Below are 13,784 nucleotides of genomic sequence, written 5' to 3'. Positions count from 1 at the left end.
CCACATAGAGTATACTCCTATAGACTCTATGTATTCTTTTAGACTGGGTGTTTGCTGACAGCTTCTTTATAATAATGGATTCATGAAATAGGCATTAGTCAGTGTCTCAAGAACACAGGTAGACCTGGGCTTTCCTAAAAAGCCACCATGCTTTGTATGTGTGTCCTGAGTGCACTCTATATTCAACACTTGTGCAATAAGTTGTTTTTATACCTAAAAAACAGTTAATAAACATGTATATTTTGAAGGCTAACTGGAAAAAATTACTAAATTTGTTTTCTAACACTGCTATTCTCATCCAGGGTTCTTTGGAACCCCAGGGTTATTCCAGAGATTGTTGGGGCTGTGGCTAATTGACTTCAAATTTGATAATGCCTGAGTAATTCTAGGGCTAAAACCATGCGGGAGGGTCGGCTACATGACTTTACTGATCATAATAAAGTGGTTTTTGGGATCATTTTTTTCCATTAGCCACCAATGTAAGAGGCTTACTATTGACTCTCAATAGTTTGGTTTTAGCAGAGGATTGCAGAAAACCAAAAAATAATTTAAAGGGTTTCCTCAGGGATAAAAAAGGTTGAGGTCTCAACAGGACACCCTGACACCAACTAAAATGTGGTTATCATGTTTAAATCTTTGTTTATTTCTACTTTTGAGAAACATCTACATTTCTCAGCCTAATCTTTAATGATAGTTTTACCAAAGGTGATGATCCACATAATGCTATGAGCTAGGATATCACATGAAGTTTGGGGGACACATTATTGGAAAAATTGAATGTATTTACACAATGAAACATAAAGGCAATGCCATTGGTTTTATTCTCATGTTATATATTAAAATTTCTTCATCTTCAGCCGTATTATCTTTGAATTCAAGCACATTTGCTCATACATTCCAATAACTCCATCCTTATAGCGATGCGAACATGCCACCCTAGTGGAATAATCCTGATGTAGCGTGCAATGATTGGAGGTCGAAGAAAATTCTGCACAGTAGATGAGCGATCTGAGTTCCCATAAAACACCTGGTGAAAATGCAATGAAAAGATTACATAACAGCAGACATAATCGATAAAAATATACAAGGGCCATATTAAGAACAGACTGAGCTGAGGTTTTCACTGCATCATAGGCAGATTTGTCATCTATAGCAGGGGTCCCCAACCCCCAATCTGAGGCCCCCTAGTAGGCCGTCTGACATGTGGGCAGCGGCTCTGGCTGCTGCACCCACCAGCAGGGTCAGGAAAAGGCTATCATGACGTCACTCTGGGGGAAAGTTTCTTCCCCTTTGAGGGACACATGGCTCCCCTTGCATGTGCAGGTCAGAGTCTGTGCATTTAGTGGTCCGCGAGCCTCAAAAGTTTAGGGACCATGATCTATAGGAAATTATTAGCTTCCTTGGTTTCTGGCAGGGTCAACAGGTTTAGACTGCTAGCAATATTTAAAAAGACAAAAAAATGGGGAAGTATGCTTGTGTTGACTGTCCAAGGATGTCTCAAGTCACTTTTAACTGTATGGTTCAGTGGGAGATGAAAGGGGACCTCAGTGGAATTAGTTTCATGCCTGAAAATGAGTATTGATTGGGCAAAGTTATCCAATATTCCAAAATGTTTTGCTCCTAGAAAACACTCATTCAGGGAGGCTGTGCACTTCTCTAGAAAAATCAGTGTGTCACACCTCCAGCCAGACCATTGTCTCACGTCTTATGATCTCCTTTTGTTGGTTAAAAAAAACCTTGAACACCTCCAAATAAAAAGTGTGCAGTTTTAACAAGCAGCATGGACAAGTTTGACTTTTGTGTCCTCATAGCAGTGATCTGCTGTTCTGTATGAAACCTCAGATAAATTTGTGGAAAACACAAGTTACCCAGGTTTTTCTTGCTTCATTTATTTTAAATCAGAACTTCTAATCTGCACACAGGTGTGTGCTTCAAAGATTATTATTAGTTTTAAGCCACATGATCAACATAACAGTCAGGAAACTAAGCTTTTTCACAAGCAGAGATCAGCAAAAGCATCTTGTATATTTGCAGATAAAACATTTCAATTTTTCCTCTATATGAAGAATAGGTGGGGGACCATGTACCCCCATTTGTAAATAAATTACCTCCTGGGTGTAGATCTTTGTAGAGGGAATCATTGTGCTCTTGTTTTTGTACTCAATTCATTAATACACATTCTCAATAAATATTTACATATAATATGATTCCATTGCCTTAGTACTACAAACTGACCCGATTGTTTCCAGTTTGGTCTTTGTAGTAAACCCAGTTCAGTGAATCATCCACTTTGTACTGCACACTGTACTTAGTCATCCATTCATCTGTGTCTCATCTTCCCTGAGTCAAAATCCCAGAGATAATTTTTATTTCCCTCAGATCAATTTGTATCCACTGACCATTGTCCTGGAATTTGGACAGCCATGCGCACCTGAAAAGTAAACAGTTATCAACGACAATTATAAAATAGGTAAAGCAGAATTGAACCACATCTGAAGATACTGGACACATATTTATCAAATGGCATACACCATGGTGGGACGCTCTTTTCCCAAAGGTCCAGCAGAAACCCTCCTTAATCTAAAGCCAACTGGCTGTACCAACATTCAGTTTCAATTGCTGACTTACCTGTTCAAATCTGCCAAAATGGTGTTAGAGAAAGCTTAGTGGCTATTTACCCCCACTGTAGCCCACGTCATGCAAACAATTGCGTGGATCCTTTCAAATAAGAAAGTGCAAGCCATACTCACAGACTCCATGGCTAGATTCCAGCATCTTTGGTCCCCTGGATAGGTTAAAAATTGCCCATGGGCTGGAAACACTCACTTTAATAAAAATGTTTTGAAACCATATTGTGACTGTTAACCAAGTAAAATCTCACCAATACTTTTTTTTTCCCCATTGTAGCTTAAAAAGTTTACAGTTTTTTCAGCACTATTAGAGGTAACCCTGTCACCCCTTGGAGACTGGGGTTGTACAGTCTTGTTTTAGGTGTAGATTTTATTAAATGCATGATATGCTTGTGAATGTTGGACTCACCCAAATCCTTGGCCATTGAGTCGGGCTTTGTTTGGGGTCCAGGAAGTATACCAGCCTGTATACTGCTCTTGATTGGAGCAACTTATCTGGTCTAAAGTAACTGCACCTGATTCAAACCCCAGAGGCTTATGGTATGGACATTCTGGAAAACAGGTCATAAATAAAACTGTATGATATTTGTACTCTGTATTTGTAAGATGGAACTTTTTCAAATTTAATGGCATCCATTCAAAACTGTGAGTTGATTAAGAAAATGTTCCTACTGTAAAAAAATAAAAGGATGTAGATTAAGCAAAAAATGACATAGCTAAAAATGCATTTCCCTGCAAATATAGAGTAAAAACACAGTTAAAGCAGACAATTATAAGATAAAAATGGATGTTAATACAAACTGGAGATACTGCAAAAGGATATCTTTATTCTTAGGGCCAGAATCACTCAATCCATTTCTTCTGACCCCAGGTTGTTCTATAGCTATCTCAGCTAGAGAATCGTCACAAATACTCACTTAGGTCCTGGTGATTATTGCAAATTTTAGATCTACACTTATACCTTCTGTCCCTTATTCAGCCACTGCATTTGCCTCAAGCAATAATTATAGAGCTCATGGCTCAATGGACCAGCCTTACCAAGTATGTATGACATCTCTGTGTCAGTGATGAGGAGCAGTTTAAACTGCAGATGGGCAACCAGAGCAGTTATTGTAAGTGGCTGAACATGCAAGTTTTAGTAATCATGTAGCCAGAACATTATAGTCATGGATGAAGCAAACGCACACGGAATAGCACCAGATAATAGTTGTATACCTAATTTGTGTCTCATCTCAGAGGGGTGTTAGGGTAGTGTAGGAGAAAAGAATTTTTCCTGAACATGGGTAGAAGACGTGTGTAGAATAGGTGACCCCTTCACAAATGCCCAGTGTATGTTTTAGTAAATCTGACCCTGTTGTCATCAATAATAACTTGAAAGAGGTTTTATTTTTTTTGATGACTTTATCAAATAATGAAATAATATTTCTATATAGTCATTCCTGTAAACCAAACCAATAAAACATCTGAACATTAACATAACCCTGCTGTTGTGATAATACACTTACCTGGCATGCAGTCCAGTCCAGTAATTTTAGAAGATGGCACTGATCCACTTCCCCCATGGCAGTCACACTTGCAGGCCTTATTAAGCCACTGTGAAAACCAAACACAAAATACATCTGAAGAATAGGTATATTGTCATACCCTGTAGAAACTATAAAATGAATTTAAAAAATGGTTTTCTTCAATATGTGCAGGTACAAACTGACATAGGGTAACTTTTGTGAGCTTTGCAAAGACAAAATGTTTATGAAGGGTTAAGGAGTAACTACTACAGGAAACTGAAAAAGTCATTGTATATCTACAAACACGCTTTGTGTAGGCTGCAGACAATATTCTTCAACAGCATATATCTAATAATTTACCCCGGCCAAACTCAGTGATTATATGGGATATATACCACTGGAGGTCCTCATCAAGCCTTTAGGTGGACACTGCAAAGTTTATATGGCATGGCCTTGTGGGAGATGAGTCAGTTACTACTGGTCTGTGGTCACATACTTTGTATGGGCCTATGTGTTCTAATTTGGGGAAGACAATAAATTAACTGTATGGTGGTTCTGCGCATAGGTGCAACATGTGGAAATATTATTTGCCAGCCAATTGCTGATGTTGTAATGGGGGTGAAGTAGGACAAAGTCTGGAAAACAATGTTCTAATAAGCATCCGGTAAAATGATAAAATAAAGTACAAAGAATAATAAATATGCAGACTTACCTCGCTGGTGGTTAACACTAGGTATGTGGTGCATGAAAAACAAAATATTAAATTAAATACAGACATTAAAGTGCATGGGGAAATGTATAGGCTTGCTATTCCTGACTCTTTTCTGAAAATGCTAGTTGCCTGGCTTCAAGGCTTTTAATCATTGCCCAGAAGCAATCATACAGCTTATGTAAAACTCCTAATTTACATATTTGTCCACAAGAACTAAGGAGACGCTTGGTTTAGAAATACCAAGGATATGTAAAATGTATTATATTAGTCTGCTATCACTTGTTTTTTCTGGGGCTTTCATAGTCACAATCTGAGCCATAAGAAGGACAGGCAAGCACTAAATGCTTTGTCTCACATCTACCACCTTCACATGAGATGCTCTTTTTAAAGCAGCAGTCTCTGCAGTGACCTTTTATCATAAAAAAAAATCAAGGTATGGTTTTAAAGCAAACAGGTTCTTGTAGAAATATATAGACGACCACTGCTGACGTCTTTTGGAAAATTTTACCCTGGATCAAAATGTGGTTTGGATGTTCAGACTTCATGTTCAGATGAGAAAAGCCAAAAACAGCCAGGTTACTGGCTTTTTTATTTAAAAACAAAGCAATGTAAGCCTTTGTATTTCTTTACGTAGTGGTTCTCATCAATTTGCAGTTTCAATTAGGATTCTTTATAGAAAAGTATATTTTTGTTTTAGTGGCTCCTAAATGAGGTTCATACATTTACTGCCCACAAAAACCATTCATGATGACATCAGACCTTTTGTTGATGTGTCATTCTCACCATCAGCTGATGAAGTCTCATCTCCAGATTTGCCACTTTCAACAGCTGTAATAAAAAAGAAAGCATCACATAAAAGACCATTAGGTTGAAGCATTAGCAGGGGATATCAGTATATTTCATAAAGAACATACACTACAGGGTTTCTGTGCACTGCACATAATTAAACTAGCTCTTCTAAATGTCCCTTTTTTTGTATTTCAGTCCCCACCATTAAGGTGCATAGGAAATGTATGTAATGGTTGATATTACTCACTAGGGTATGGAGCCGTAGACTCACTGATTAGACTTCAGCCTCATAGAACACAGCAGAACATATTTCTTATATGGAAACTATGACACACTATTGCATTTTCCCATTTCATTTAATGTAATGCCTTCACCAGCAGCTACATAATGAAGTCTATTTTTTTATATGTGGTAATGAAGACACTTTTATGGGTAAGTCTGTAGTTTCTGCTAATGATTCCCCCAGCTTCAGGGTATTTTTATGGAAATAAATCTGCATATTTCTGCTCTGTCAATGGAATATTTGTTGTGAGGAAACATGTAAGCCAACATGACCATTACCTTAGGTAAAACTTCTACAGATGATAGTACTCCTCCTGTGAATCTCCTGCCATGCCTTGATAAAGGCTATATACACGTTATTAGCATCCCCAGCAAATACACTGAGATTGTAGACATTATTATTTTATTATTATTATTATTATTATTAATAATAATAATAATAATAATAATAATAAATACAATTTATATAGCACCAACATTTTACGCAGCGCTGTACATTAAAAAGGAGATAATGTAGATTTTAAATTATGTGCTGCAGCCAATGCGCAGATTAGTTCCTGGCTACGATCTTAGCCTATTATTGGCTACTGGTCCTTTATTGCTTCTTAGCTTCTAGGCCTGGATGACCTGCTAGGGGTGTGACTATCTGTTGAATTTACTGTTGCTGACTACTGTTGATGTGATTGTTTGCCGCCTGGTCTTTGTCTGTGACCCAAATCTGCTTTGTCTTCACTCTTGGATAAATTGTTAAGCAGACTATCTGTGTAGAACCCCTGGCTCTGTTTTCTGGACTTGCTCCTGCTGGACACTCCAGTACTGCATTATCCGTGGACACTTCTTACTGACCCTAGACTGTCTAACTTTCCATCGTGTCCCTTCTCCTACTCTTGTGGACTCAGGGTCCACAGTCCGTATTTACCCAGACACCATCGTTTTCGCACAAAGGTCCCGGGGGCACGTAGCCTCCCAAGGCTCAGCAGGGGGCCTTGCTATAATTGAAGAGTTAGATTCGAAGAATGGCACCTGGTGAGCACGATGGCTAAACCAGGGCAGTAATTTTTTTTTTTGCTGTAAGTGTTTAGTTGGGAAGACTTCTATTTTCTCATCCTGAAGAGATCAATCATATTAATGTCAGGGAAATACCCTTTCTCAATGTCACTGTATGCCCATCTAACAGGTGTTCTCACTGGTGGCTTTCCTTTCAGCTCCTGATCTGGAGACAATGATAAATGTTGAATTTTCCACCATTTACAGTCCCAGTATCTTCCCAGCAAATATACTTACAATGTTCAGTATACTTTAAATTTATATGTGGCAAGATCTATCCTACTAGAAAATCACTTTAAAGTGGTGTATCAAAATCAAGCATGCTAAAGTATTTAAATATTCTAAGCAAACAGGTAAAGCAATTTAAAACAAGCCTCCATTTATTCCTATATCTGTAAGCTTTGTAAAGAATTTAAGTTTCAAAGTTTTTAATTGTGTGTTTTTCTATGACAGCAGATCTCAGCCACCCATTGAATGTAAACAAAAAGTTGGTGGTTCTAAGTTGTTAGAAACTCACTAAAACCCAGCTTAAGTAAAATCCAGCTAGAGTGTTTTTTGTGATCTTTCAGAATCTTTAAGAAAGAATAATTTCACATCACAAGCAGCTAGAGAGGTCAACAAAAACATGTTTTAAAGTTCTTCTGCAGTTTATGAAGATATAAATAGTTTGTCAATGCACTTAGGCTTCTTTGTTTAGCTTTTGGGAGTGAAGGCAGCCCTGTGTAAGTTCCAGGTTGACACAATTGTAGTTAACACACAACTTAGAACTTTCCCTGCTTCCAAGATACAGAATTACCCCAATCAACAAGCACCCACACTTACATGCGCCTTGCTAACCTGAATTCCATGGTGTTTTCTTTGTACCCAGTGGCTGATCATAATGGGGGAGGAGCAAAAAAAGCAAGTATGTGCTACTGTGGATGCAAAGAATTACCAAAACCCTGCATGGGTAAAGCATAATCGTGCTTAAAATACAAACTCCCTTTTCAGCCTAAAGGATGTCAAATAGAATAACTGTTGGTTGGGCAGGCCATGATCTCTAGAGTACAAATCTTGACTATGATGTGAACTGTGAATGAACTGTGTCAACAGCTACTTCAAAACTTCACAATATGTCCTCAGGAATCAGGCTTGTCAAAGAAATAAGGGTGAAAAAAATCTGTAACCTCTTCCTTTTGGTAAACCCAGACCTATCACCAACAGAGACAAGGGGCATCACTTGGGGGAGAGGACCTCCTCACCAATATGTGACCCCACTATTGGAAGAGACTACAGGCAGAGAGACTATTGAAATTTGGAGGTCCTCCTTTATAGGTGGCATTCAGAATTTTCCCCCAACGCTGGGAAATTAGTAAATGGGTACATAATGCCCTAACCAGAGAGGATTAAACCAACCCTAGAAATTGGTGGGCACTGGCTGGACACATGAAGAATGTAGGATCCCACCCCAGCTGGGCTGAGCTGTTATCATTGTGCATCCAGAACAGTCGGTAGTAAACAGACTGTTGCAGGATATCACATTTGGACACCACTGGACCCCACGAATGTAAATCTAAGTTATAGAATTTTAGTAAAAGAATAATAAACAATTTTCTCTTCTGTTGTGTCATTATTTTAAAGCTGATTTATCCATTTCTCAGAATGGGTGAGGAGCACCATGTACCCCTGTATTTATTCCCCAGGGTGAGGGGGTGGATATATGGGGGGCCCTCCTTATTAAACAGGGGTTCCAAATTCCAATAGGTTCCTTAGCTGCAGTCCCTATAACATTGGGGAGACAAGGACCCCTTCCCCCAACATGCTTTTTGCCTTCTTCCTTCTTTGGAAAGCCAGGTTACAGAGAAGCTTTCAGGGTCATTTAGGTTCAGGGTTCTAAAGGCCATGCCAGTGGCTTACAATATAAGTAGATTGTACATTCTAACTCCTTCCCTGTCAGCATGTGTTTTACCCTACTAATATATCACCAATATTTAGGTTTGTCTTTAGAAAATGATCACAAATATCTCAGCATTTTACAATTTTATACCACATGAGTTTTCTCTTAAAAAAAATGAACACCAAATTATTATTACATTACTAATACCATAAATAAAGTAGAGAAGGGGAGGTTGTTGTATATTCTCTCCTATTATTTAATTCATATAATATAGTTGGAGCCACCTCTAGTATGGTATAAATGAAAAGGAAGGAAAGGTTAGAGAAAAGAGGTTTGCAGCTCACCGAGATGGTTAATGAACTTGTTTGTATATTTGTAGCTTTACTTATTCATTCACAATACAAGTACAAATTCAACCTTTTTGCTAAAACACCTGTTACAATACACACAGGGTTTAGGTGTTCAATAAATCTACATACGTTAACCAAATAGTCATAAAAGACTAAATGAGGGTAACCGCCTTTTGCCGAACGAGATACAATAATCTATCCCTGAGGAAGCCCTTTTTGGCAAAACGCGTCGGATCTCGTACAGCAAAACGCGGTTACCCTCAATTTGTCTATTTGGTTAACGTATATATATTTAATGAACACCTAAACCCTGTGAGTATTGTACCAGGTGTTTTAGCAAAAAGGTTGAATTTGTACTTGTATTGTGTATGGATAAGTAAAGCTACAAATATACAAACAAGTTCATTAAGCATCTCCGTGAGCCACAAACCTCCTTTCCCTAACCTTTCCTACCTTTCATTAATAACTTAAATAGATTTTTCTATGTGTTTCCCATTAAAAAATTGTCCACTGCTACAAAGGTAAAGGATAATAATCATTTCACAAAATATTGTCATCAGAAAAAAATAAAAGAAGAAAGCCTGAACATAGCAATCACCATCTTCTTAAGTCTTTATGATAATGCACATTTAAAAAACCTTTTGATGATCACTTTCAAAGGCAAACATGTTTGTTTAGTATAGCCCTTAACCCCAACTGAATGCCATTTAAAAGCTTTTCACAAGCAATGTGTTTTATTAGCAAAAATAAGAAAACACTTTGAAGTAAAAATGTATTTTGTAACTTTTTTGCATTTCAGTTCTGCTGTTATTGCTGTGCAATGTGTTATATAATGTTAATGTAGTTATACATGTAAATGTTCTTTAAATTTAAAGCATTTGGAGCAGCCATTACCTACCGGGGTCTCTTCTAGGTTTACCAGGGGTTTCTTGAGCCTGATGGCACAAGCCTGCCACTAATAAACTTTTAGCTGTCTTTAAGGTTGGCATTTGGACTACCATGGTAAGATGGACATTCTTCACACTGAGCATTTTCCAATAACCCTAGAGGACATTGTTTTAGCAGGGGTTCCCTGAGACCTAAAAATTATTTCTTGAGTAAAAAGTCTTGTCTCTGCTTTATTTTTGGGCCATTTAAGGACAAGTGATAGCTCACTATATTGCATGGATGACATATTATCTATTCATTCAGTTTCTTTCCAGTAAAACACCGCAGAATATTTTTAGTATTAGTTTCTTGACTGAAATGACAGTTCCCAAAATTTTCTTCAACTATTAATGAGTATTCCTAACCAAGGAAACATTTCTGAGTTCCTGGAATTTGCTAAGCTTATATATGCACTACTTACAGGGATGAGAGTTAGAAGTAAAAATAGTATTTACACAGTTATGAGCCACAATTCAATTCTGAATGTCACCTTTTCCTTAAAAAATCATTTGCATTTAAATGTATAGAGCTAAGCTGTTCTTATTAATTATTGCAGTAAATATAGACATTTGTCAAATGACATTTCTGACTTTTTGCAATTGCTGAGTCTATAGCACCAAATGCAGGACACTGGGGATTTTCCATCCAAGTTACAGTATGTGGATTACATTACAGTTCTGGATCTATAGTTGCAATTGCAGCAAATTTGCCTTACCTTCCAGCCAAAATAGTAGAACGAGAAGTGCAGTTCTTTTGTGGAGGTACATGGTTCTCAGCCTCAGGAAGGTCTGTGATCCATAGAGCAACCCAGCACAGAAAAAAGATTAACTTAATCCATTCCTCATTAAGCATCTTATGCCTACTTTCTTAGCAAGCTGTGAAGGGTCACAAAACCATTAGACTCATTACTGTCATATGAAGGCTGAACTAGAGGAAACTTTAATTACCTGTCTCTAAGAGATCAATCTCAACTGAGGTTTAGCAGTACTGTAAACATTTAGTATAGGTCATGATGACATTACAGTAAATTAGTTTATTAAATGAATTTAGACTGTTCACTTAGCTAAGTGAATTCTCACTCTGCCAGGGGATCCTTTGTAAAATGAATCTCAGCTGACTGCAGCCATCCAATCATGTACTAGCAATATAAATTTGTATTTCTTTATTTATTTTACATTTCCTTGCACATGATTGGGTATTGTTTGCAAAATTTAAACACATTCATTGAATTGAGTGAGTTATCTTTTGCAGAGTGATACCCCAAAATGATTCTAATGATTCAGTAGGAGTTTTAAGGCATTCACAATACCACACTTTAACCACAGTTTACAAAAGATAAAAACATAGATTATGAATAAAATGACATGCACTTGACAACTTATTCTTTCAACATAGATGAAGCTTAATTTCCTCAAAACGTTTCAAAGAATCCCTCTCTGCTTCCTCGGGAGTATTGAAATACATAAATAGCAGCTAAAGGTATGTAACAAGTATACTGACAAATTAACAATGTAACTGTACTATATATATATCATCTCAATATTGTCCATATGTACTGTGTTTAAAAAATACTTTTGCATAAACATCAAAAGGGAAAACTGAATAGTTTTAGTTACCCAAATTATAAATGAAGTCACCAGTTGCCTGCACTAATCATGAGTAATTTACAGAACATGTGATAGCAGATGAGGGCGAGACTGCTGGTGTCTTGCTCTCATCATATACATTCTATACATTCATTATAATAGACCTGTCCTTTGTGAAAAGATCAAAAAGAAATCTGTACCAGAAAAATGCCAGAACTGCAATTGTTCACTTCCTCCTTAATGTTAATACTAACTTCAGTACTTTCTGAATCACTGATCTGAAATACGCAGATATCAGATATTCTGACCTCATCACTTGCTGAATGGTTGTCTTGGATCGGTGTCCAAGACAGTATCGAAAACAAAATTCCCAGTCAGTAGTTGAAGCCTACAATATAAACATGGTATAGATTTTTTTGTTATATACCTGCCATAAGCAATCTCTGGATTTTGTGCTCATATCAGATTTGGATCCCCCTAAAATCATTAATATTTGTGCAACTTTTATTTCCAAAAATCTGCTTTGTTCAGGTGTAGTTCTGCGTGGTATTGGCTTTCCCACTATAACTACATATATTTGCTGATACAAAATGATTCCAAAATAATGGCAACAACTATTTAAGCTGCAGTTATTGCCTTGAATTATTTTGAGCTTTGTAAAGCTTTGATTCCACACATGCTGTGATGCTTTGTAAAAATAGTATACTGATCAATTTGTAAGATCTCGCTTTGGAAATAAACACCACCTACACAGTTTATTTCCTAATTACTACACATTTCACTATTTCTCTGCATTGACAAACGCCTGGAAATAATTTGAGATATGTTATTCATATGTTATATGCTTTTGAAAGAGCCTTTTGTTTTAGGGAGTAGTACAAAGCAAATAGTACTACACGGTACATTGTTGATGTGCTCGCCTTTTGTTTAATCTGGGAAATATTCTTTTCATGCAGCTTATTTTTACAGATACAGTTTTTTTTTTACAGTTATTATTATAGAGGTGTTTTACTATATCCTTTTATGTATTCTACATCCCCCACTTCAGCTCCATCATTTTTGCAGTTACAAGGAACTCTTATTTACCTTTTATGATTGACCCTGAAGGAATTTTTTGTGAAACATGGATATGCATTAGAAGTTTACAATATATACTGAGTAGTGTTGATGTTCGAATTCGGGTTGTCCCTATATTCGACCCGAATATGGCTGTTCGAATTCGGGTAGACCCGACCCAAAAAACACGGGATTCGACAGCAAAAATTCGGAAGGTAAAAAAAAAAAAAAAAAAAAAATGGAGATACTGAGGATGAATGGAGATACTCTCACCATTCATACCTCTACTGCTCTGTGATTGGCTGAGAAATAGGAAACCCTGATGACAGCTCAAGCATCATCAGGGTTTCCCTGGTTAAATTGTCCCCAGAAGCAGAAGCTGCCTTTGAGGCATTAAAGAAGGCTTTGTGTATCGAGCCAGTGCTATACTCTGCTGACTTCTCTAAGGGGTTTGTGGTGCAGACTGATGCGTCCAATGTTGGACTAGGAGAAGTGCTATTCCAGGTTCAAAATGGGGAAGAACACCCAATTGTTTACCTCAGTCGGAAATTAAAGGCCCCTGAGTTAAATTATGCTTTTGATTCCTTGAGGTACTATATGCTGGGCAGACAGTTTCTGCTATTAACCGGTCATGCCCCATTAAAGTGGATGGCCCAAAAAAGGAGGCTAACAGGAGGGTTAATAGATAGTTCTTAGTCTTTCAGGAATTTAGCTTTACTGTCAAGCATCGTCCTGGTGTACAGATGGGGAATGACAATGCTTTATCCCTGGTCCATACCTACCTGGCAGCCTGTGTCCCAACCCTAAGGTTGAAACAAGAAGGGGGGGGGGGGGGAAACAGCTGGCCAATGAAGATCCAGGGTTTCATCCAGGATGACAGGTACATTTGCCCAAGATACAGGTTATAAGCAGAGTATTTTTCTGTGTAATCGGACAGTTTTCCTTTTGACCTGAAGGGGGTGCTGAAGTACCAGGCTGAATGACAATGAGCTTCTTGGCCAGATGGGGGAGCTAAAGAGGCCTG

At 37.6% G+C, this 13,784-nt stretch overlaps 1 protein-coding gene across 1 annotated transcript; it reads right to left on the bottom strand.

Moving 5' to 3' along the window:
* Nucleotides 1–793: 793 nt before the first annotated feature.
* On the bottom strand, nt 794–10,970 carry RS1 (retinoschisin 1). The gene is given in 7 exon segments (XM_072427986.1): nt 794–1,027; nt 2,236–2,431; nt 3,040–3,181; nt 4,136–4,223; nt 4,848–4,864; nt 5,631–5,675; nt 10,834–10,970. Coding segments are annotated over 7 exon segments (693 nt in total). The 5' UTR covers nt 10,886–10,970; the 3' UTR covers nt 794–874.
* Between the last annotated feature and the right edge of the window lie 2,814 nt (nt 10,971–13,784).

Source organism: Pyxicephalus adspersus, chromosome 1 (genome assembly GCF_032062135.1).
Source record: "Pyxicephalus adspersus chromosome 1, UCB_Pads_2.0, whole genome shotgun sequence".
In the NCBI taxonomy this organism is placed as follows: Eukaryota; Metazoa; Chordata; class Amphibia; order Anura; family Pyxicephalidae; genus Pyxicephalus; species Pyxicephalus adspersus.
Note: the sequence above shows the minus strand (reverse complement) of the source record. Positions and strands in the feature narration are given on the sequence as shown.